Source organism: Mustela erminea, chromosome X (genome assembly GCF_009829155.1).
Source record: "Mustela erminea isolate mMusErm1 chromosome X, mMusErm1.Pri, whole genome shotgun sequence".
NCBI classification, from domain to species: domain Eukaryota; kingdom Metazoa; phylum Chordata; class Mammalia; order Carnivora; family Mustelidae; genus Mustela; species Mustela erminea.
Genome location: NC_045635.1, coordinates 9,204,712 through 9,230,315, shown reverse-complemented (window position 1 = coordinate 9,230,315; position 25,604 = coordinate 9,204,712). Strand labels below are relative to the sequence as shown.

The window sequence follows — 25,604 nt, the reverse complement described above, 5'->3', positions numbered from 1 at the left end:
CCCAGGGTCCTGGGATCGAGCCTTGCATCGGGCTCTCTGCTCAGCAGGGAGCCTGCTTCCTCCTCTTTCTTTGCCTGCCTCTCTGCCTACTTGTCATCTCTTGTCTGTCAAATAAATAAATAAAATCTTTTAAAATACATATAGGGCGCCTGGGTGGCTCAGTGGGTTAAGCCGCTGCCTTCGGCTCAGGTCATGATCTCAGAGTCCTGGGATCGAGTCCCGCATCGGGCTCTCTGCTCAGCGGAGAGCCTGCTTCCCTCTCTCTCTGACTGACTCTCCGTCTACTTGTGATCTCTCTCTGTCAAATTAATAAATAAAATCTTTAAAAAAAATACATATATATATTCACCGTTCGAGAATATAAAATCAATCCTATATCTAAAGTAATAAGATAAAAATAATAATATAAGCTAATATTTATGGAGCACTTGATAAATATGACACCCCATGTTGAGTACTTTTCATGGGTTATATCACTTAGTTTTACAACGAACCTATGTAGTATTTAGACTTAGCAAATCTAGTAACACACGTATACACACATAAACACAAACATACACACACAAAACCACACATACATATGAATGTATATAAACCATATAGCGATAAGCGTGTAAAGCATTCTATCATCTTTGACTTGGTTTACTTTGCGGGAAGGGGACATGGGGCACCTGAGCCTTGTGCCCACCCAGGGAATGTTCCTGAACTCACAGTTCAGTAGGATGAAAAAGACCACTAACTTTTAAACTATCAGATCCCAGCAGACTTCAAAGCTACCATTTACGGACCAGCGGGCTTGAGTGTGACGGCAGGAGACCACGGTTACGGGTTAGATTTTCAGGATATGAGTGAGGGGTGTTCAGCAAGGGAAGCTGAGTGGGAGAGCCAGAGACATACTAAGAGGGATTCGATATTTGCTTAAACCCCAGGATTAACATTAGGGAAATGCATGACCCCCCCATCTTGAGACACCAAGCCAAAGCAATGGAAATAAATGCTCAAAACCAAGATCTGATTATCTATGGTCTTCAACATTTTTTATACTGTCCTCTCACCAATAAACAACATTTAACATATGTCCCGATATATTTCCGTATTAATGCAATGGGTATCTGATGAAATAGCCACATACACACTTTTGAAAAGATGGTATCTATTTTTGCATTTTCTTCCCACACCTCACTTTGGAGACCCAGCCAAGGGTCTCAGGAAATGAATATCGACAGCCATGAGGTTCCGCTAGGTGGCGCTCTGCACCGTATCCGCAGAACCATGAATTCGGTCAGATACTAGGGAAATTCTAGCAAAGCGCCCTTTAAATTGTGATTATAAGCAGCTCTATTTGTCAGGACTTACGGGACTGTGAATCCAGTTGGCCACTTACCCGTCTCTACCCAAATATGTCAGTGTTCTTGTCCAAATTGTCTTCACATTTTAGCCTCAAACAGAGCAGCCAACGCCATGTAAATAAAGTATATCCCTCCAAATGCAGTGCGGGGGTGGGGGTGTTGCAATTTAAGCGCAGCTCCACTCGCTGGCAGTGGGGTAAGAGCGCGGAGAGTTGTACGTGGAAGGAGAAAGAGAAACTGAGCACACCTGGGGGAACCCAGGCTTTCCCTGCTGCAGAGACCTGTCTATTAACCCTCCCGGGTATCCCAGAGGAAGCTGCAGTCCTTCCCAAACTTGGCCCTGTGGACCAGCTGGGGAGAGGCACCTGGGCTAGTTCTAGTATGTAGACTCCTGGGCCCCAGAGATCGGACTCGCTGGTGTGGAGGCCTGGAATCCACATGGTTTCCAAGCTCCTTAGGTGATTGTGGCCCCCAGTAACACTGGGAAACCAATCGAGCTGGTGGGACAGAGCTGGGTGGGTTTGGGCTGGAACCATTTCTGTCCTCTGTGACCTCAGGTAGCTGACCACACCCCTCTGCATTAACCCATCCATCCTTAAGGCAGAGCTCCTAACACCAGCCTCACAGAGGCAATGTGAAGATTTAATGGAATAAACGAAGCATTAATTGGCATTTGCTGCTTAAGAAATGTGACTTCCTTCCCTCGTGCTCCCTAACATTTCATAACAGTGTCCGGGGACCAGGAGCTTCATCCTATGCTGTTCTTCCTGAGATCCTCCTCGCTGTCCCCCTGCCCTGTCATTCCCTTTGGGGGCCTTGCCCTCGGGAATGGGAGCCAAACACGAAATTGTTTCAGATTCATTCTCTCCATTTCAGAACATGTTTCCTGTGTTCTGTCGACTTAGGTGGCCGGCTCTGGGGAGCTGATTATCTCACAGATTAATCCATCATGACACGCTAATGGAGAAGAGCCGTGTGTTAAAAAAATACTTGGCAGGTTATAGGGGCCCCTGGGTGGCTCAGTTGGTTAAGCAACTGCCTTCGGCTCAGGTCATGATCCCAGGGTTCTGGGATCGAGGCCTGCATCGGGCTCTCTGCTGCCCACCTCACCCTGCCCTACTCGGGGGGCTCTAAGGCCACGAGGCCACCAGGACTTCCAATCTCCTTCCAGATCCCAGCAGACTGTTGCTGGACCATGCTCCTTGGGAGACACTAGAACTCATACCTCCTCAGTCAGCGTAAGTCGGGGCTCTTCCAAAACATTTAATTCATATAAATCTCCAGGAGGGAGAAGCGATCCATGTAAGTGTGGAGAAATACGACCCCGGAAGCCTATGGCAAACATGTTAGAAATTGACTACTATCGGAGATGAAGGTAATCTTAAAAGGCAGCGGACCAGATCTTATCCGGTTTCTTAACTCACAGCGTTGAGATTTGAGATAAGGAAGAACAAGAATTTGAATGGGGCAGAGAGTCCCACCAGCGTCCCCGCCCCGGGGGGGAGGTCGAAGCAGGCGGGGATTTACTCTGGGTGCGTGGGAGAGGGATCTGTTGGAACGCAAGGGTACACACAGAACCATGGCTTCCAGGCAGGAGAATCCCGCCCGCAGCCGCAGCCACCTCTCCTTCTCCTCGTTTGTGCGCGCTACCCAAGGCTCGCTGTGGAGTCCAAAGCCGAAGAGGAAACTGAGAGGGAGGTGGAGGCAAAAGAAAAAAGTTCAGACAGGCTGAGCCCGCCCTGCCGTCCCCGCACCCGCCACCCGCGTGGGGCACCCCCAGCCTGTGTCCACACAAGCGCATCGGCACCTGCGGACCCTTTCTCTCTGTTGGTTGCTGGGGTGGAGACTTGGTCTCCTGGTTTCCTGCATCACGTGACCTCAGTGAAAGGGGATCATTTTCGGTCCTGGGGCTCCCCTAAGCACAGCCCTTTTTTGACTTCCCCTCCCACACTGCTCTTCGCGCCTCAGAAGCTACCAGTGGCCCCCAGGGTGCCTTAGGGTCAAGGGCTCAATCTTCCAGCAGAGGCGACTGGCGGTGTGTCCCATGCACGGACCGCCGCTTGAGTACTGGCGCACAAAGTTCCAAGGACGGACAGGCTCACACGGCCTGTCCCGTGAACCTGCTCACTTCAGCAGGAGCAGAAGAGGCGGTGGGCAGATTGAACCTGATCCCCACCCCCATTCTACGACTTAGCGCACGTGCTGTTTCTGCCATTCATCCTGGTTCGGAGGAGAAGGCGGAAGTACATAAAAAGCGCGTTTGCAGGGAGGGGGACAGCCTCCCCGCAAGGAAGGCTTTCTGTTTACATTTAAGAGACCATCTAGACCTAGGGGTGTCCAAACAGAGCAGGAAACAGATGTGAACATGGGGCCAGGAGACGCTGATGCAGGAACGGAGCTCTGAGCACCCTCATCACCCCCCCTTCTCCTCTGCAGAAGGCTTGCTTTGCCTTTTCTCAGCCATAACACTTGTCCTACCAAATGCCCCTTGGATTGGATCCTGCAAAGACGTGGATCCCACGTCTGGCTGAGGCACAGGATGCATCTGAGGAGAAAGCACACAACCTGGCAAGTCCAGTGGGGAAAGAAGCTTGGGGCCAAGCCCTGACAGTGGAGGGGGATTCATGGGCGGTTGGGAGTCCCTTCGGGTGAGCCGAGCAGTGAGACATTCAGAACTTCGAAGGGATCCAGCAGTCACGCGCTCCTGGTAGCCTGACTTAGTGGCCTCAGTTATAGAGAACCACATGGAGGGCCCTCTGAAGGTTCACCAAAGAGTGACCACCCAAGATCACTAAGAATTTGGGATGAAAACCGTTTGTCGATGCGCTTCTGGTTGTTTCCTACAACAAAGCCTGGACACAACATCATGTCAAAATATGCTGTGGTTTCAAAGATGCATTATCTTCAGTTTCCCTTCCTCTTAATCCATTTCACAAGATGTTGAAGCTGTCTTCAAGTGCTTTATGGCTTATAAATCACCCAAATGGCTTCAGCCTGATGTGTTGGTGTGTTTTAATCAAAGAAGCTTTATGATGGCCAAGAGCCAAGTTTTATGACATTATGTTTGTTTTCACTGAAGAAGAAAAAAGGTGTCTATTAAGTACAATAAAGGTTAAAGATGTTGTCAAATAGTTGGCTCTAGCAGCTTATGTCTTTATTCATTCCAGAGACTGATTTGGGAATTTGTAACCCTTACTGATTACGAGTTGTTTGGAAGGAATATATCTATCTATCTATCTATAGATCTATAGATAGATAGATAGATATAGATACACAGCATATATATATATATATATATATATATATATATATATATATGCTGTGTATTTACAACTATACTTAAAGTCAAACCTTTGGCATTTCATACGTACTCGGTGTCTCCCAACGAATGCTCCAAGATTTGAACCCATGCACACTATTTTCTAAAGGCCACAGGCAGCCTCTGTAAATAGTCCCTCTCATGAAATAAAGCCAAGCGATCAGGTTCCAAATGTTGAACTCCTGAGACTTGAGACCCAGCTGGAAGTGTGTGTGTCTTCAGTATGTCTTGGTCCTTTCTGTTGCTGCCTTTGAGTAGGAAAGCGGGTATTCAAGGCCTCAGCCTTCTGAACAGTGAGGTCCAGAAGCGTCGGTCTCTCCTCTCCCTGCCTGCTTCCTGCAGTTTAAAGGAACCCATAGAAATGTCGTCCTTGCCCGATAACTGTATTTATTAAGTAAAGAAACGTTCCTGGGGTCCTCCTGCGAGTTTACTATCAAACCCATCTCGTGTTGACGAATCAAGCTGGCAGATAATTACAGATACACGGTATTAGTCAGCAAAGCGGTCTGAAAGGCCATTGCATGAGGCAATGTTACTTTGGACACAGAACTTGGCAAAGCAGATAAAAATATCTGAATGCGCTCAGGCTTCTACGTAAGGAAACATCATAAACCAGGTGACTTAAACAACACATACTTATTTCTCACAGTTCTGAAGGACAAAAATCCTGGCTCAGGGTGCCAGCAGCGCCTGGCTCTGGGGAGAGCCGTGTTCTGAGCGGTGGGCTGTTGACCTGTCTTTGTATCCTCACACCCGGACAGTGGGAACACAGCAAGGAGGTCTCTGCTGTCTTCTTATAAGGCACTGATCGAATCCCTGAGGGCTCCACTCTTCATGACCCGATCCGCTTCCAAAGGCCGCACCCCATGATACCATCACACGTGGGGGTTAGGATTTCACATCTGAATTTGGGAGGGAACAAACGTTCAGTCTGTGACAACTTTAAGCAGGTCAGTTATCTTCGAAGGGAAAGAGCCTCACTTTGTGCAAAGCCAGATCGCTTTAATTTTCTCATGTGTGACTGGACTATGTCCATCAGTACGAAAGATGTTTTTTGCTATCTCCCCACGGAACCCAGCAACAGGCCCAAGGGCAAAGAGAGAGGGGCACCTAGGCGACCACTGGTCAGGAGCCAATTCTTGGTCTGCACAGAAGGGGGCGCTGCATGATACAGAAGCCGTGGGGTGAGGCGTTGACTGTGTTTTCATTTCACTAACTCTGATACATTATAATATCATAGGCGGTGCTCGCTTTGGCAGCACATATACTAAAAATGTAATGTCAAAGGCGAAGACCCTGAGCACCTTTTACCATATCTCTAGACAGACCAGTACTTGTTATGGGTGTAAGTGCAATTCTCCATACTTTGAGACTGTGTGTTTATTTCATAATCACAAGAGAATAACGAGAGAATCGGAGCCTTGTGTCCTCTCCTTGCCACCATTCTCCCAGTATCATCTATCCAGGAACAGAAAGGAGAGGCTCAAGGGCAAACGGAGTCACAGAGGGATAAGAAAGATGATTGCATGCGACATAAAAAGTCCCTTGTTCCAATTCCTTGGTCGCTGTGACTCTCCTCTCTGGTATGGACCATCCTGGTCTTAGAGAATTGGAAAACACCCTTTGAGTGAGCCATCTATCAGAAAATCTAGGCAGTCAAGCTTCTCCTTGGTAAGGTGGGAAGTCCCATTTTGCAAAGAAGGGCTAGACCGTCTCTTTGAACACCTGACTATAGGTCCCATGATTGTCAGTGGCTAGGGCGTTTTTCAGACACTGCCAGAAGTACGGCTGAGCCTGAGGGTTTGTTGGCCACTCAAGGACAGAACTCTTACACAACCTCTTCCGGAGCTGGAGGAACTTGGATTTCTGAAGGGGCTTCTCAAGGAATATCAAGATAATGACGTCCACTTTTTCATCCATGAGCCTCTGATGGGACAAATAAAACGCTATCTTGAAGTTCTCAGTCTTTGCATACTTGTTTGTCATCACAAACACCGTCTTTTTGCTAAGCTGGATGCTCTGGGAAAGGTTTTCCAAAACTGGCTGCCCGGGTAACCAATCCCTTTCCTCCAGACATAAATTGAAATGTTTCTCTCTTGGGTCTTCCAAGTTGGCCACCAGTTCATCCAAAACCCATTCTGTCACCGCGGGATCTTTAGTGTCATACACCACAAAGGCGTCATAGCAAGAATCCAGGGATGTCAGAAGCCGATACCCCCTTATCTTGGCCTTACAGAAATGGTAGCTATACCACACATCCCAGAAGTAGAGGTGGTTGGCTGTTGTAATCACCATCAGAGAAAGAGCCACCGACAGGGAAAGGGAGAACAGAATCAGGTTAGTCAGGTCTAACTCACAGGTATACAGATCCAGGGAAACTACACTCTGGCCCCTGTGTGCTCCTGGCCCCACACAAGTCACATCTGTGGCCAAGTAAGGAATGGTCACCTCTGTGTGGTTAACCCACCAGACAAACCACACGGCATCACAGGTACACAGAAACCGATTGTGATGAAGAAGTAACATCTCCAGATTGTTGAGGACATTTTCAGGAAAGCTGGTCTTTTGGATAATCTGGATTTTATTTGAGCTGAGGTCCAGATACCGCAACTGGAAAGCATCTTGTAGAAAGTACTTTGTCAGTTGCCTGATTTGATTGTACTTAAGAATGAGTTTCTTGAGGCTTCTGGAACAGTTGTATAATCTGTCGGGGACAGTCTTCAGCTCATTGTAGCTGAGGTCCAAAGTTTCTAGATTCTTCAGATGTTGGAGTCTTTCCCAGTTGAAGGACTTGAGCCCATTTTTGACCAAGGAGAGAGTCTTCAGATTTGGAGGCATGCCATCGAAAACTTCAGAAGGCAAGTATGTCAGGGAATTTTCCGAGATGTCTAATTCCTCTAGGTTCAGCAGATTCTTAAAGAACTTCAAGTATCTGTTATCACCATCTCTCCATAAAACATCCAAATGATTGCCTCTGAATTCCAGAATTCTAAGAGACTCGCTCTCCATGGTCCTGCTGGTGGAGGTAGCGATGTCATTGTTGTTCATCATCAGTTTCTTCAGAAGTTTTAGGTTCTTGGTAAAGTTTAACATGTGAGTAATTCCTTCTGATTGAAAGTAATGGCTGTTACTGCTAATATCTAGAACTTCCAGGTTGCGCAACTCCTCGAATGCTGTTGAGTAGAGTAAATCAAGCCGGTTGTTTGAGAAGTCCAAATACTTCAAGCCCACTAAAGGCTGAAATTCACTGCCATTGAGAGTTTGGCCAATGGTATTTCCTGACAAATTTAGGCATTTGAGGAAAGAGAGATGCCGAAAATCGGAGGACTTGATAAAAAATATATTGTTTCTACTTAGGTCCAAGGTCTGCCCATACATGTAACAATCTTTATTAAAAGGCAAGAAAGAAGGAGTCTCTTTGTTTTTGAACCTGCAACTCCTTGCATACTCATCATATCTGAAATAATGCAGTGTTTCTAGGACCTGAGGTGCTTGACCTTCTACAGAAGGTCTGGTGCTAGAGCAGAAGCCAACTTCGCTTGAATCTCCTGAAGGTGATATTTTATTCATTGAAAGATCTATGACTTTCAATGTTTTGAATTGTTCAAATATGCTGAGGTCCGCAATTTTTATGAAGTTAGTGCCAAGATCAAGAACTTCCAGATTGGAAAGACTCCGTAGCGGGGACAGATGATGGCTGCTCAGCTCCTTAAAAACGTATCCTTTGATCCGCAAAACTTTCAGGTGTTTCAGGGACGAAAATGCATCTGACAGATTCAGAGCTGAACGATAGACCTGAAGTTCATAATTGAAGGACAGATCCAACTGGACAAGGTTGTGAAGAAGATACAAAAACTTGGCATCCCCAATTTCTTTGGCCAAGAAGTTTTGGGAAAGATCTAGCTCCTTCAGCTTTTTAATGTTTTTAAACCATCTTTGGGGCACATGCTGAAGAGAGTTACTGTGCAGACGTAACACTTGTAATTCTGTCAGCCCGTCGAAAGCCGATGGGTGGATCTGGAGGGGAGAATTATTTTCACAGGGTGTACAAGGAAATGGGACATTGTAACAACGAGGGCAATTTCCACTTAGGTCAAGAAGTTGCAGTTGATGGAGGTTATTAAAATCCTCTTTTTGGATTTTTGCAATGGCGTTGTTATAAAGATAGAGTTCCGTTAACGTAGATGGCAAAGTAGTAGGGACATAGGTGATATTGTTAGCTTTTAGAGAGAGCAGTTTTAGATTTTTCAGACTCAGGAAAGCATCTTTTTCAATGAAAAACGAAACGTTACAAGGGTTGCGAAAATAACAGTTTTGACCCAAGTAGAGTCTTTCTATGTTGGTCAGTTCTGTTAGGTTATTTTTCATGATAGAAAAGATACTGTTGGCCTCAAGGCTCAGCAGCTGCAGGTTGGGAGGAAGACCCGCAGGTATTTCTAGAAGCTGGTTTCCATCTAGATAAAGGGATTTCAAATAAGTGAGTCTAGTAAAGCTTCTGGGTTTAATCTGTGGCCTCCTGGGGCACAGATGGTCTTTCGGCCCTAGTCGAACAGGTATACAGTTGCATCGGAAATCGATCTCTACCAGATAGTCTAGCTGGTGGAAGGAGGCTGGAGAGAGGCTGGGTATGTGGTTAATGGTGAGGGTGAGGTTGGTGACATTGGTGGGAATACCTCCGGGGATTTCTGTCAAATGCTTGTCTGTGCAGTCCACAATCACGTGGGCCTTCGGAGCATCCAGACTGACATCACAGGGCAGGGTTTTAGGAAACCATCTAGCTCCAAGGAGTTCAGAAACTAGGATTATGTTTAAAAGCATAAAGAGCTGTCTCTTCAATGTCCACATTGGAAACACCTGCAAGTATAAGAAAGGCCAAATCACCATCATTCAAAATCATTCTAAAATATACTAAGAGTCAGATTTAAAATTTCCCATCTGCTGCCTCTGTTTTGCTACTGTTGCAAATAAACAACCCAGGTCTTATTCTCAAAGGCCTGAAGGGCATCTCCCCACCTCTCACGACTGTACTTGCCCCATGACGGGGATTCATCATGCTCGAGTTACATGTTCAGCTTTTAGCATGTTAGCTTTTCGATTCCATAGCTTTGAAGGTGGTAGAAGCAGTGTTTTCCTGTCCACTGTTATTTAAAATAATAAAACAAAGGAACTATCAAATAGCTACCCAAGCCTGAAATTGGTGGATGAAGGAATATTAAAATGAAAATATATTGGGAAGAATGACACATTAAGAGTTTAGTGCAGGGGTGCGTCGGTGGCTCAGTCGGTTAAGCATCTGCCTTCAGCTCAGGTCGGGATCCCAGGGTCCTGGGATCAAGCCCCACATCAGGCTCCCTTTTCAGCTGGGTGCCTGTTTCTCCTTCTCCCTCTGCCTCTGCCCCTGCTTGTGTGTGCTCTCTCTCTCTCTCTAATAAATAAAACCTTAAAAAAAAAGGCTTTATGCAGTTATGGTTTGCTCACTAATAATCCTGCTCTAGCACACACTGCAAGAGGCTTTCACAATATTCAAGCTTCTTAATATTGTAAGTAGAAAAATTAAGAGAGCCATTATCCCCATTTTACAGATGAAGACCTAGCTCAGCGACGGTAGCTGATTTGACCAAGGACACTCAGTTGTCATTCTGGTGCTGCCATTCTATGAGCTGGTTTTCCTCTTGGACTGTTTTTGGAAATCCAGGATGATCTGGGGATGAATGTTTTCCCTACGCTTTGGCTTTACATTACATGAATTTGGAAAAGAAGAGAGCAGAGTTGGGCATTGCCTGGGTGAGACCTGACTGATCAAAGATGATACTTATGGGAGTGAAAGGAAGGGGAAACCTAGTAATAATTATGCTAAGGCTAGAGGCAGAAAACCAAGACTCTCCCAGGCAAACTGGCACATATGGAAATCTACCCGTAATGGTGATTCTTTGGCAACCAGGTTTAGCATGAGAGACAGTAGGACCCTGAGGAGAAAGACCTTGAAAAGTGGTATGGGAAGTACTGAAGAGCTTTGCTAGTCACCATATTAACTTGAACTGGCCCTGCCTTAGAAGGTGGTTTAACCAGGGACATGCCGTCAAGTTTCAGGATTTCTATCAATATTTTACTCCAGAACGCTGGCTTTGGTTTAACTGGTGCTAATCCATTGAATGATCCAGTGTGGGTCTCTACAACAGGCTTCTAGATCAGTGAGTGCTTTTGTCTTCCCGGTTGACTGAATCAGCCAATTGTACTGAAATCTCATAAACCAAATGCCTCCTTCCCTTCGATCCTCTAATAGAAAGGCCAGTAAGCAGGTTTTCCCTGAGCTTTCCTTTTCTCTAATTCTATTTAGGAATTCTAATTCCTTTAAGGCTTTACCTCCCAATCTGGAGTATTTGAATCCCTGGGAAGATATGGTACTAGGCCAGGGTATGCAGGAGACCCTTAGATAAATATGGTCTATCTCCCTGGAGCAGTGATCTACTCAAAGATTGAGGAGAAATGTTCATCACTCAGGAAGAGGGGTTGAGTCAAGATGGACAAAGGAGAGAAGCAGAGCGAGCTATTTTTATGGTCCCTGATAAAAGGATCCCAGACCCTGGACTGCCTCTCCGGCTATGCTTCTGTCAGAAGACATGATGGGTGCATGAACCCCAGTATCAGAAGGTGACAAGTACTGCTGTGAAGGGGGCCAGAATGAATAGAGGGCAAAGTGTGAACCAGGTGCGCTCTTCTGATCCCACTCCCAGGAACCTAGATGAGCTCCGGGGAGGAACTGGGAGGATCCCTGAATTAGCAGAGTTAAAAACAGGAAGTGATACCAATCACCACCGCAGAGTTTCCAGAATACGCCTAGTTTAAGTATTTCGGTGATGGGGGGACATGGATGCTCTAAGATGAAGACAACTCAGTTATAGAAAAATGAACAGTGGTGAGTTTGGAAATGTTTAACAACCGCTGTTCTCTCCTAACCCACATCTCTGATTTGTGAAGTCCTGATTTATAGCATCGGCCAGTTGCCATAGTGTGAGCTGCCAGTGTGATATCACTGAATGCGGAGTTGGGGAGAGATATGCAGAACCCTGCCCTTAACACACACACCTGCAACAATGACTGTGACATTTTTATTTTATTTTTTAATTTTTTAAAGATATTTTTAAATTTATGTAGTTGACAGAAAGAGAGCGACAGCTAGAGAGGGAACACAAGCAGGGGGATTGGGAGAGGGAGAAGCAGGCTCTCCACCGAGCAGGGAGCCCAATGGGGGGCTTGATCCCAGGACCCCGGGATCATGATCTGAGCTGAAGGCAGATGGTTAACGACCAAGCCACCCAGGCGCCCCAACTGTGACGTTGTTAGCCTCTACATATGGACATAGTATGAACTAGCAGGAAAAGTTAATCAGAAAGTCTTTTTTCTCCCTTATCTCTAAACTTTTTCTTGCACCTGTCCATTTTTCTCCTTGTCTACTACCACCGCCTTCCTGCCGTTAGCCATTAGGTCTTACCTGGACTACCTCAAGATACTCCCAAACGGTCCCCTAAAAATTCCATTCCTCAAATGGCATGAGAGTCTTTATAAACATGAAACTCATGAACTACAATGACTTCCTATTATACTTTAAATCCTTATTATTGCTTATATCATGCATGTTCTGATTCCAGCCTACGTCCATGACCTTGAACCCTCCTTCCCCTTCTTTGACCACATGCCAGACATCTGGCCTGTTCTCTGTTCTGCATTCGATCCAGGCTTGGCACTTGCTGTTCCCTCTTCCTGAAATTATCTTTCTCCTCCTCTTCCCACAGCCAGGTCATTCTCATCCCTTAGGTGTCTGCACAGATAGCACATATTCGGACAGACCTCTGGCCAACTCACCCAGTACCCTTCCATGTAGTACTAGTGAAAGTGACAGTAACGTTTGTTAGCTTAGGTAGCACTTACTATATTCTTAATATCATTTTCAGTGTTTAAATACATTAACTCATGAAATCCTCTTAATAACCACATGTAAGTGGTACTACAGATCCTCAATCCTTCCCCAAAACCTTTGGGGCTAGATGTGTTTTGGAACTAAGAACTTTCCAGATCATAGAAGGTAATGTGATATATGTATCTACATATTATATAATTACGGGGTCCCAGGGCAACATCCCATAATCACACACACACACATTTGTGCAGTGAAACAAAGAATTTTCCACACTAAGTGGGGAAGGAAGGAAGGGAGGGAAATCAAGAAAAGCCAGTGAGCAAGCCCACAAGGACTCAAGCAAGGAAAGAACGAGCTTGTTCTGTTCTGATCAAGATTCACCTCCAAATGAATTCAGGTCATGTGTTTGCCATTGACTGAGTTACAACAAAGCTTTCATTCTGGGGATTTTGCAACTGTGGACCTCTATTATTAATTTCCATTTTACAGGTGAGTCCACTAGATCTAGTAGAGTATCTACTAGATCACCCTGCTTTATTTCCTTCATGGCCCATAACACCATCAGAAATTACCTTGCTGATAGCTTATCTGCTTATAACTTGCGTGCTATTTGCTTAATGTCTACCCTGCATGAGAAGGTAAGCTGTAAGAGAGCAAGGCTTTGTGTATCCTTGTGTAAAACAGTGCCTGGCATTTAATTCATGTTGCTTTATGTTTGCTAAACACATGAATAGAAGAATGAATGCATGCGTGAATGAAATAAAGCAAAATACTTCCAACAGATTTCTCCTTGGAGTACATTGTTTTAGGCTACAGCCCCAGACTTGCCAAGAGACCACATTCTATCTCTTCTATTTGCCTGAGGATTCCCTGGGGAAAGAGGTTTCAGGAGCTCTGCTTTCTACTGCTCAGTTTGAACCCGCCTTCTTCAAGACACTCTCTGGGATCGATCTAGACAGAAGTATTCACTCCCTCTTCTCATCTGCTACTGCCCTGATTATGCATGATGTGAAACAACACTTCGGACTGAGGGCTGGAAGAATGGGCTCCCAGTCCTGGCTTGGTACTCCACTACCCATGTCCCCTCATGAGGCAGCCACTGTGCTCAGCAAAAGAGCCCCCTCCAAGAGAATGGCAGACCCGGAAACAACAATACGAGCACACCAAGGACCAAGACTGAGACAGTGGACCTGGACCAGAAAATTCCCCAAAAATTCCTTAGCTAGGAATCATACCAAGTAACTGGTGAGAAAGAATTTATTTAAAAAAAAATCAGAATTCCACTGACATATTCTTTCTTTGATTTGACAAATATTTATTGAATACCTACTAGGGGCAATAAACACACAGCTCCTGCCCTTAAAGAGTGCAAAACACAGAGGAGGAGCGACAAAAAATAGTATGGATTTAAACTGAAACATGGAAAGACCATTCGTTCTTTCTAGACAAGATGTTGATGCTTGTGTTCTTATTCCACATGGTATTTTCTGATACTTTAAATTAGTTATTTTTATCATCCTCATCAAATTAAATCTCTCTCCATATCTTTGTCCCCTTACTTTCATCTCGTAGTGATAGAGTCTCCCTTATTAGAGTCTATTTCCCAGACTCCCTTGCAGCTAAGCATGGCCTCGTGACTAAGTTAAAGCCAATGTGATGGAAGAGGAAGCGGGATGTGCAATTTCTGGGATATGTCCTTAAACGGAGGGGCTCTTCTCCTTCTGTCTACTTCCATCTGGCTTCTTGTAATATGGGTGTTGTAGCCACCTATGTTGAATTTTGCAAATAAGGAAAATGTGCTATAGGGATGATGAAGCAACAAGGTAGATGAGCCAGAGTGCCCAGATCCTTGCATGATCTCATAGAGAAGAGTATAAATAATGGCTCAGAACTGCTGACCTCTAGGGGCTTATGAGAAATCACAAAGTTTTTATACTAAGTCAGAATTAATTGGACTTTCTATTGTACAAATGTAAACCTACTTTCAGCCAGTGTAGGATTTAGAACTTGGAAGTAAACTTCTGCTCATGAAAGAATGGAAAATATGTGACATTGATGTTATTAGGCTATGGGCAAGACAGATTCAGACGTCAGAGCCTGGAAAGCTAGCAACCCATGTCACACCATTGCAAAATAACTATCACCCATGCCATCTTGGAAGGCAGAACATGCATCAACTGTGACTTTTGTTTTATTTTCCCAGTTTTATGGAGATACAATTAACATATAACATCATGGTGGCTTAAGGTGTTCAACATGATGATTTGATAAACACATATCTGGCAAAATGATCACAGTAAATCTAGTTAACATCCATCACCTCACATCATTACAACTCTTTTTTGTTGTGGTGAAAACTTTTAAGATCTACTCCCTTAGCAACTTTCAAATACACAATATTGTTAACTACGGTCACTGGGCTGCACAGCCTTGAAATGTCAACTGTGACTCGTGACTTTACTTTTAGGGGAAATGGTTTGGCAAGATCCAGAACGATGATGCATGTCGAGGGCTTCTGACTGTTTTTGGCCATCTTGGGAGAGGCATGAGCCATGGCTGCAGTCAGCCATCTGCAGGCAGGGATGGAAGAAAGTACAGCTCTGCCAAGTGAGGTTTTGTCTGCCTACCACCAGAACTCTAAAGTTGATTAAGACTTCCTTAATCTGAAGCCTTGAGGGCTGAAAAAGCCTCCTGCTTTACCCTAGATGAAAGCAGACGAATGGACAGAGATAATAGCCTTAACAGCCTTAAGAGGACGTAAGTGTGGGCTCACATGCATTTTTCAAACATTTTTCCATTAAGTATTTTCCAGCAGACAACAGAAATCAGTCCAGGGCAAAGAATCTGATTAGGAATGCTGTCTTCCCCTTGATTCATACAGCCTCTAGGGAGCTGATTACATTGAGACTGAGGGACATTGACAAAATACAGAATCTTTACACTTAAAATGGCCTGGAGCTGCTCTGTCTAATATGATAGCCACCAGTCACATGTGGCTATTTAAATTTAAATTAATCAAAATTAAATGTAATTTTAAAATGCAGTTTCATTCTAAATGGTAATTTAAATACCCAACGTTCTTTAGACCAAAGTATGGTGAACTTTTTCTGCGAAAAGCAGAGAGAAAATATTCTAGGCAAAATTGAGATGATTATGTGGGTATTTAAATTACCATTTAGAACGTAACTCATTAAAGTTGTAAAAACCATCCTTGGCTCATGAGCCATATAAACACAGGCAGTAGTTTGCAAACCCCTGGTCTAGACAAAAATCTTGGGCCGTATTAAACTTGTACATAGAATTAATGCTAAGAAATTCAACCCAAGATCGCCAAATATGAGAAGAAATCATATTGCCTACAAAGCCTGTAACTCTGTTCACTGACACCAATTTCAAGCAACAGCATTTAACAAATGATTTCATCATCATTGCAATTCTAAGAAATAGGTTTGTTTGCAACAAGGAGGGTGAAATGCAGAGCCTACAGAACCGGCCTAAGGTAAGACTCAAATAATTCAGAAACAGAGCTGGCGCCTTTGACTGCTCTGTTATACCACCTTTCTGGAAGGCTCCATGTCAGTGCACCATTCCTCCCTCTAGATGGTGAATGCTCTTAGGTCCAGAACCTTGCTTGTCTTTATATGTACTCTATCATTATGATGCCTGCCACATAGTGAGCATGAGATCAATAGCTACTGAATAAATCAAGGCTTTGAACTTTCTTAAGATCCCACAGAAGACACATATTGAATGATCATGAATAGCAAAGTACTCCAAAGGTCAGAAACAAGGCAAGGAACTGAGGAGACAACAGGAGGCCTTGGGACCTTTAAAAGAAAGGGGTAAAGTGGGAAAGTGCCACAGAAAGGAAGTCAACAGTGGCAGAGGAAGGCCATGGGAAGTGAAACTGCACAAGGTCTTCTACTCGATTCTTTCTCAGTTCTGTTCCCTTGAACCTGAAACCCCAGTGAGAGCGCGGAGCTCACATGTCTCTCCTGGGAACAAGCACAGCCTATGCTCTATAGCTGATCCCCAGGCCAGCTGGCCCTTGTGATGCTCTACGGCAGGCAGGAGGTCTCCGGGTTTTCCATGCCTGCTGCACCAGGAGCCTGGAACTCAGAGGTACCAGCGAGTTCGAGTTCGCATTCTCCCATCAGTGCCAAAGGGAAGTTGAACCGCAATGAGAGGTTGGTTTCTGATCAAGCAAAGGAGGAAAGAAAAATGGACTCAATGAACAAAACCTTTCTAAATGATTTAAAGAGAAATAATACCCTTGGAGGCTTCCAAATTTAAAAGATACTCTTGAGAAGATGATTGAAAGATGTGAAGTTTTGTGGCACCCAAGTGGCTCCATCGGTTGAGTGTCTGACATGTGGTTTTGGCTTAGGTCATGATCTCAGGGTCATGGGAGCCAGCCCTGCCCTGGGATCCACATTCAACTCGGAGTCTGCTAGAGATTCTCTCCCTCTCCCTCCCCCTGCTTGTTCTCATTCTCACGCTCACGCTTGTGCTCTTGCTTTCTCTCTAAAATAAATAAATATATAGAGATTAATTAAAATATATGAACAAAAAAAAGTCTTGAAAAAGAGTTCACTCAGTGTTGAGGCAGACCTATTTTTTCATCTGATACAAATAATCCACAATATTTTGTTTTGCTTGCTTTTTTGGCAACAACTGCCTAAAGACAGTGCCCTTTGGTAATTTGATTTGTAAAGTAACCGAATACACCAGGACGTAAGCTCAGCGTTGGCTACAAATCACAGCTAATTACACAGGCAAATACGCTGGTAAATTTGGATGCTCAATTAGTGAGCTAAACATGGTTAAAATGGGAATGTTTGACTCTGTATGCACAGGTGTCCTCCTCTCTCATCAGTTACCTCTTTTTGTTAAAATGGAAAATGTGGAATTCACACTGAACAGTCATCAGCCATTCTTGTTTTTTTTTTTTTTATAACAGCTGCCTTTTATCACATGCTTATTACATGCCAGATGCTGAAGAAGACACGGTACTGATACTACATCACTGAGCCCTGACAGTGAAATTGAAAGGACATAGAAATATTCCCATTTCCCTGATGAAGAGGTAGTGATTGGAGAGGCAACTGAACCAAGAGCCCATGCCACGCTGACCCATCCTCTTCAAGTTCCCTCATACAGTTACAGCCAATGCACTTGGCATGTGAGCCTGTGTCTTGCTTTACTTCCATTTCAGCTCAAGGATTCTGAGCATTGTAAGGTTTCCATATTGTGCTATTTAGAGGTTTTTTTTTTTTTAAGATTTTATTTATTTATTTGAAAGAGAGAGCACAAGTAGGCAGAGAGGCAGGCAGAGAGAGAGGGGGAAGCAGGCTTCCTGTTGAGCAGAGAGCCTGATGTGGGGCTCGATGCCAGGACCCTGAGATCATGGCCTAAGCCAAAGGCAGCCACTTAATTGGCTGAACAACCCAGGAACCCTTAGAGTTTTTTTTTTTTAAGGATTTTATTTATTAGAGAGAGAGAGAGAAAAAAAAAACAAGCAGGGAGGAGGAGCAGAGGGAGAGAGAGAAGCAGGTTTCCCGCTGAGCAGAGAGCCCCACACAGAGCTCCATCCCAGGACCCTGAGATCATGACCTGAGCTGAAGGCAGGTGCTTAACCAACTAAGCCACCCAGGTGCCCCTAGAGTTTTTTTTTTTTTAAGATCTACTTATTTGAGAGAGAGAGAGAGAGAGAGCAAGAACATGTGATATCCACTATTCCTTGAGGGTTTTTTTTTTTTTCATAAAGAACATGTATTACTTTTATCTTAAAAACATTTTAGAGAATCCAGAGCAAGTAATAAACCTTAGCATAACAATAGGAGGAAATTATGAAAAATGAACATTTCAACAAGTTTTGATTGATTCCCGCAACATACCAGGTAACCACTTCTAAGTGTTGGGTCACATGAGTGGACCAAACAGAAGAGATTCCTGCTCTTTCCGAAGCTTATGTTCTCCAAATAATAAACTGAAAAAGAACAGTAACCATCCCATGGATGTCAGTTGGTAAGGGTTAGAAAGAAAGCGCAGGGCAGGGGGAAGGGGGTCAGGCATGTGCAGCAGGCTTGTGACCACAACTGGGTGGCTTGGGGAGACATCACTGAGAAGCTGACATGTGAGCAAGGATCTTGAGGGAAGGAGGAAGTTGACCAGGCATCTCTGTCCAGGAAAAAGCATTCCAGAGGGACACGCCTCCTGCAAAGATGGAAAACTGTGCTGGAATATTTGCAAGAATGGCCACGAGACGGGTGTTCCAGGAACAAGGGGAGGAGAAGAAGGATAGGAGATGATCAAAGAGGGGGTCCGTACCCCTCACCAAGCATGGCGGGCCCTGCCGACCGTTCCAAGGAAGGATGGTGGTTTTTACGGAGTGGAATGCTGAAGAGCGCCACGGCCTGACCTATATTTTGTAAGGCTCATGCTGGTTGCTGTGTAGAGAACAGGTAATGAGGGGCAAAGGCGGAAGGACCAAGGCCAGTCAAGAGCCTATTGCGGGATTTCAAGCAACAGACCCAGCTGGCAAGGGTGTAGGTGATGAGAACTTGCCAGATACTGGATATATTTTGAAGGTGAAGCCAAAGAAAATAAGACTTCAAAGCTCTTGGAAGAATGAGGGATTGGAAATAGCAAACATTTCTGGGAAATTTCCTGTAAAGGGGAACAAAGACACTGGCAGGCATTCACAGGGCCAGTAGGGTCAAAAGAATTTATTTTAGGATGAGAGAAAGAACAGCATGTTATAAGGCTGGTGAGAATGAAGCAAAACAAAACACCAAAAAGCATTCACGATGATGACGAGGACGACAATGACAAGGATGACAACTTGGAGAGAAAGGACAGAAAATGGAATGTTGACCCTGAGCAGGAGAACAAGGAGGAGACGTAGTGCTCCAGCAGGGAGGCGGGCCCTAGCCAGGAGCAGAAAACTCTCAGCCCTAGCGGAGGAATCCACACATCTGGTCACACATCTCCCATCCTTCTTGGAACCCAGGAGGGCTTTTCTGAGTGTTTCCATGGAGAGCAGCAGCAGAAGTGACGCCATGGGACTTCTAAGGCTAGGATGGAAAAGGGAATAGGGGTTTCACCTCACCTAGGGCTCATTCTCTCTCGATTTCTCTGTCTCCCCACTTTCTGCAGGGCCCTGAGCCACCAGCCTTGGAAAAGGCCTGGCTACGCTGTGGCCGCCATATTGAAGAGCCACATGGAGCCGGAAACACAGCTCGCAGCGGCTGAGGCTCCGGGCCCCACCACGCCTGTGAGGGAGGGGTTTTCAGGGGAGCCCAGCCGCAGACAGAGCACAAGAGGAAACCCGTGATTACCCAGTGGCAACAAGGAACCAACCCCTCCCAAGCCCATCACCTTTCTGTAGGTAATTTGCCCTCCCCTTGGGCTCTTTCTCTCACAGGCTTTGCAGAGCTACACTCTGCTTTGATTTCATTCCTCTCAGTCACATCCATCACGGAGGGGGAAATCCATCTTGAGATGCGGGATGCTTGCGGCCGGGGAACAATGACCGCCATGCGCACTGCCATTCCTTTACCCAGCCGGCGGGTCAGGAGGCCAACAGACGGGGTGCCCCCTGGGGCTACTGTTTTCCAGGCTTCAGGGAACAACAGCTCCAGGGTCACACAGGGGGGAAAAGAAAAAGCCAAGTCGCCCTAGAGTTGAAAAGGGTATCGGAAAAGGCATTTCTGGTGGCGGGAGCTTTAGGCCAGCCAGGGAAGACAGGGGTCTCATCTCCCCGTGGGGGATCCTGGGACTGGCTGGGCTGTGTTGAATCAGAGGTGAGGCCTGGCTGGAAAATAGTCATAAAGGGCCATGGAAGAGGCTGGTTGTTGGGGAACATTTGCTGGAAACCTGTGAGTTTGAATTCACTCACCTTTTGCCATGTTGATATTGAAACTGTGCCCCTAGGGGTTAATGAGGTTGAAACTGCCAGAAAGCTGAAAGCTCGTTTTTCAGACAACTGTTTCTCCCCTCAAGGTCAACTCATGTGGTTCCAGCCAGCAAACCAGCGAGGCCCTAGATTCCTACGGCGAGATCAGGAGCCCAACATCCCACCCTGCGGAAACAGGTTCTCCTCTCGGGCAACCTCCTTAGCTCCTTCCCCTGGTCCCACAGGGCCATGTGGCTCCAGCCCAGGAGCTGCACAGGCTTCGTTAACACAATGGGTGGCTCAGTTGTTAAGCGTCTGCCTTCGGCTCAGGTCATGATCCCAGAGTCCTGGGATCGAGCCCCACCTCAGGCTCCTTGCTCTAAGCCCCAAGAATAAGGAAGTTAAACTTAACTTTGGTGAATCATTTTACTTCAGGAGCCTCTGATTTCCTTCTTTTTCTATTTGCTGTATAGACTGAGGCCCCACTTGGAATTACCCTAATAAATTTTTGACAAAATAACCACCCCTTTTTGTTGCAAATTTTGAAAGATTTCTAATTATAGGCTAATCTCTGTAAAGTATAATTACCATAAATGTCAAAGTCTCATTATACAACCAAAAAAAAAAGTATGAGGATATAACCGACTTATTCTAAAAATAGAGACTTTTGATCATTTATTTCCTACCATTTTAGCCCAACAGGCCTAGTTTTCAAAATAAAAGAATAAAATGATATAAAGAAGTCTTAGATAAATTAGCAGCTTGATGGCTATTACGCATCACAACAAGCACCAAAGACCAGAAGATATTAAATCTTATTTGACCTTACATCTAGTCTGCTTGCTTCCCTTAAACCACCACCAAACCGTTGGCACATGTTTCTGTAAGGGGCCAGTTAGAATTTATGTTTTGCTGGCCATCCAGTGTCTGTCACAACTACTCAACCAGCAAGGAGATTGCCATGTTGTGCGAAGGCGGTTAGAGACAACATCTGAACAAACAATAAAACTGTGGGCACTAAAGTTTGAATTTAAAGTAACTGGGATGGGTCATGAAACAGTATTCTTCTTCTGACTCTTTTTTTTTTTTAAGTTTATTTATTTGAGAGAGAGAGTGTGTGAAAGAGGGGAAGGGGCAGAGGGAGAGGGAGAAGCAGGCTCCCCACTGAGCAGGGAGTCCGATGCATGACTCACTCAATCCCCAGACCCTGGGATCATGACCTGAGCCGAAGGCAGACGCTTAACCGACTGAGCCACCTGGGTGCCCCCTTTACTCTGACTTTTTCAATCACTTAAGAACATAAAAGTTTTCTTAGTTTGTGAGCTGTGCAAACATAGGTGGCAAGGAGGGTATGGGCTGTCGCCACAACATGCCGCTCAGCTCTAAGCTTTGGCAAGCTTCGGAGACACAAGGGATCCGGTCTCGGTGTGCAAAGACACTGTTGGGTCCATCTGTAATGACTATGTTAATTTTAGCACAATTTTTCAAATGCTGAAATGATCTGGCTTGCTTAATTTAGTAAATAAATTTCTCATTACCTCTTTGCTTGGCCACAGAGAAATTTGCTATAGTTATGAGCAACAGAATGCTTTTACTTTTAAAATTGCTTAGCCACAGCTACATACTGACACGTTTCTTTCTAATACTGATCTCCGTACTGCTGTCTATTTCACATAGTGCAAAGCATTCCAGCCTTAGCTAGGGTTTTGTTGGGGGTAAGATTTCATTTTTTTTAAAGATTGATTTATTTTAGAAAGAGAAAGAAAGCACGAACAGAAGGAGGAGAGGGGCAGAGGCAGAGGGAGAGAGACTCTCCCGCTGAGTGTGGAGCCTGATGTGGGACGTGATCTCACGACCCTGAGATCATGACCTGAGCAGAAATCAAGAGTCTGACGCTCAACCAACTGAGCCTCCCAAGTGTCCCAGAACGATTTGATCTTAAATTCTTATTCTGCCACATAAGAGCTCTCGGACTTTGGTGAATCACTTTACCTCATGAGCACCTTGATTTCTCAACAGTAAAATGGTCAGAATGTGGGGCTCCTTTGCAAAACTACTAAGAAAAATAGGTAACATGTGTGTTCGTATAAATCATGCTCCCGGATTAACCAACATCGAGTAAGCATCTGCTTGAGATCCTTCCCCGCTCTTTCCTCCCCTCTGCTCATGCCCACCCCCAGCACCCCTGTTCGCAAGCTCGTTATAAAATAAATTAAATTTTTAAAAGTTAATTAAACATGATTTGATGATTGTATAGATACCATTAAACGGGGACCACAATTAAGTAATCCCTCCCCAACATTTGGCATGAGACATTCTCTTTGCCATGCCACATTGACAGCCTTGATAAATAATTTGCCACATCCTTGATCATGTCTTTAAAAAGAGTTCTAGAAGTGGAGTTTCCATATCAAAGGACAGGGCCTATAACTATTAATAAGGTTGAGTCATTTCCCTGGGCTTCCTGGCCTCTTGTAGCTCTTTTTTTGAAAACTGTTTCCAAGTCTTTTCTTATGAAAGATCTACCAAGTGCCCCTTTACTCATCAGGAATAAGGTATCATTATGGAGTTTCACAGGTTCTGAGGGTCTCCTGGGTAACGCTGTGTGATGGGCTTGGTCTAGGTGCGCAGAGCAGAGGGGCTCGAGCATGGCTCCCGGAGTTGGGCTTCCCCGCTGAGACCACTCAAGCTTCTTAAAACCTCCTGAAGCCTCATCTGGGCCTCACAGGGCTGCTTTGAAGCTGAAACAGAACCTAAGACATGAAGCCCTTGGCACGATGCCTGGCCGACACAGCGAGGGGTCAGTAAACCTGACCACTCTCTGTTATTACCGGCGCCCTCATGCCACCCCTCAAAGGCCAAAGGCAGATGTGGGCATGGGTTTGTATAAAAATAGACATCTGAGTTTCTAGGAAATGAAACTATAAGCAGTTGTTTCCTTTGCAACACAACCCCCCCCCCCCCATGTGGTTAATCCTTCATTCGCCCTCAGTCGCAAAATGAGCCATGGGGCCCACACTCAGATCTAGATATCAGCAGGGGTTCCCGCTGACCGTACTCCATCAAGGCTCATTTGGGTGACAAATAATTTCAGAAAAAGGCCACCGATGTCTTCTTCTGAATAATTTTTGACATCCCTAGTAGCTCACACTGCTTGCAAAGAACTTAAACACATATTCTGTGACTTGAGCCTCCTGGTGGCCCTGGAAGGGCGCATGGAGAGGTTCTTAGAATGTTCTGCCTCGACAGAGAAGGTAAGGCTGGGGCCTTGGGCTCCTTGCAGTCACTAGGCCTTGATCTTTGGGCTTCTGGGTCGGTCTTCCCAGTTTCAGTCCGGTCAGGTCAGTGTAGCGAGAATCCCTCACCATTGATCTCTGACCATCCTTGATACCTGCCCACATCCCTCAGCCCCTCCCCTCCTCCAGGTGATCCCTGACCTCCCTGGCCTGCTCACAGCAAGAATCCCGTCCAGTCGGTTTATCCAGAAGCCGCCCCCACCCCTGACGTTTTGCTTTTGCCGTTTTCCATCCACACACAGCTACCCTACTCCTAGAGAACTCCCCAGTTCTCTACCGAGGCCTCTCCCCACCACCCCAAAACAGTTTCCGAACAAAGCCTGCTCTTGAAGCCGTCACGACTGTCCACCAACATCCCTGGTCTCTTTGCCAGCACAGGTCTCCTGAGCTGCTGGTCCTAGGTGCACCCCCCCCCCCACCACCACATATGTACTCGCTCAGAGGACACCACAGGCTGGAAAAAGCACAAAGTAACTTCAGTGATTTGTATGGTTTCAACGCCCGAAACATCGGATGGACAAATGAAGGCCACAGAAGCGATTTCCCTAATTCAAACATCTGTTCCTCCCACCACAGCTCGCATTAATTCTGGCCCGAAGTTGGACAGAGCAAGAGTTGGTTAATCTGAATTTACATAATACCATGATTCATCTTGATTATGAAATATCGATGACGAAGAAGATTCCCCCACCCCGCAAATAACTAAAATACAAATTCTTAAATATCTCTCTGGCCAGCTGGTTTCAGTTCTTCCCACCAAGATGACCGAGAACACTTTTTTAGGGAACTCTTGGCTGTTCTTACCCTTTTTAGTCTTCTTCCACAGAGAAATAGAGAAGTCTGGTTGTAGAGAGCAGAGCAGGAAAGATGCGATGGATCCAACAGTATCAACTAAGATAAAGAGAAAACACTGCATTTTACATTGCGGAGAGGTTAAAGGACTGTAGCTTCAAAACACACTGGGACGTCGCTGGAAAAATGTGCTCTTGGAAACAGACATTAATAGTATTTACTTCCTCAAAGTTATGTAAGCTAGAGGTAGACTCCAGAAAACCAGTTCTAATATTATGAAACTGACATTATCTTCAAAGAATTGACATTTTAGACTACCAAATTTTTCTTTAGATTAAAAAAAAATTTTTTTTTGGCATATACCAAATTTTTCTTTAGATTAAAAAAAAATTTTTTTTTGGCATATGATTTAGGTTCCCTCTCCTGCCCTCCCCACTCCCGAAGAACGGCTCACACACCTAATTACACTACCCAAATTTGTCCACGGGTGGAAAAATACCTTTCTGGGTTGCATGGAGTGATTCTATGTCTGGAGTCTTCGGAGATAAGAGATGATACTCAGGGACCATGGGGTCCCAGAAGGTCTACGCTACCAGCCGGAGGGCTTTCCAGTGCGAGGACAAGGTTGGGGGGCGGGGAGGAGCATGACTGTTAAACCACCCCAGACAGAAGGTTTGCAGAAGCACCAGGTTCCTCTTACTTCTACCACTGTAACTGGAGCAATGTCTTGTCTAAATGCAAACAACCCTGGAGGCGGACCTTCCTTCTTTGAATGGGCAACCCTCTCAACTTCAGCTCTCTGGACCTTTTTGGGGAGATAATTCTTTGTCGCCTCATAAGATGTTGAGCAGCGCCCCTGACGCCTCCCCATGAGATGCCAGAAACACTACCCTTCCAGTTGTGATGACCACAGATGTCTTCAGACATTGCAAAATATCCCCTGGGGGGCCAACGAGCCCCAGGTTGAGAGCCACTGCTCTTGTAGATGTCAGAGAGACAGGTCTAAATTTACCTTCCTCTGTCTTCACACCCC

At 45.3% G+C, this 25,604-nt stretch overlaps 1 protein-coding gene across 4 annotated transcripts; it reads right to left on the bottom strand.

Annotated features, from left to right (window-relative positions):
* Nucleotides 1-68: 68 nt before the first annotated feature.
* Nucleotides 69-25,299, bottom strand: TLR7 (toll like receptor 7). Of its 4 annotated transcripts, none has more exons than XR_004282618.1 (5): nucleotides 25,071-25,299; nucleotides 24,584-24,670; nucleotides 4,721-9,522; nucleotides 1,385-1,534; nucleotides 69-104 (listed from the first exon to the last, which is right to left on the bottom strand). XR_004282618.1 is itself a non-coding variant. In XM_032331118.1 (3 exons), exons 1-3 carry the CDS (start codon nucleotides 25,083-25,085, stop codon nucleotides 6,373-6,375), a joined length of 3,252 nt encoding a protein of 1,083 aa, XP_032187009.1. In that variant the 5' UTR covers nucleotides 25,086-25,299; the 3' UTR covers nucleotides 4,644-6,372. The 4 variants fall into 4 exon arrangements, 1 of the variants encoding a protein (XP_032187009.1); XR_004282619.1 differs by having other exon boundaries at nucleotides 5,305-9,522; XR_004282620.1 differs by lacking the exon at nucleotides 1,385-1,534 and having other exon boundaries at nucleotides 81-104; nucleotides 5,305-9,522.
* Between the last annotated feature and the right edge of the window lie 305 nt (nucleotides 25,300-25,604).

Coding starts and splice junctions, on each gene's coding strand:
- TLR7 (XM_032331118.1), bottom strand. Junction 9,523..24,583: donor GTGGAAGAAGACTAAAAAGG/GTAAGAACAGCC, acceptor TTATACTTGCAG/GTGTTTCCAATGTGGACATT.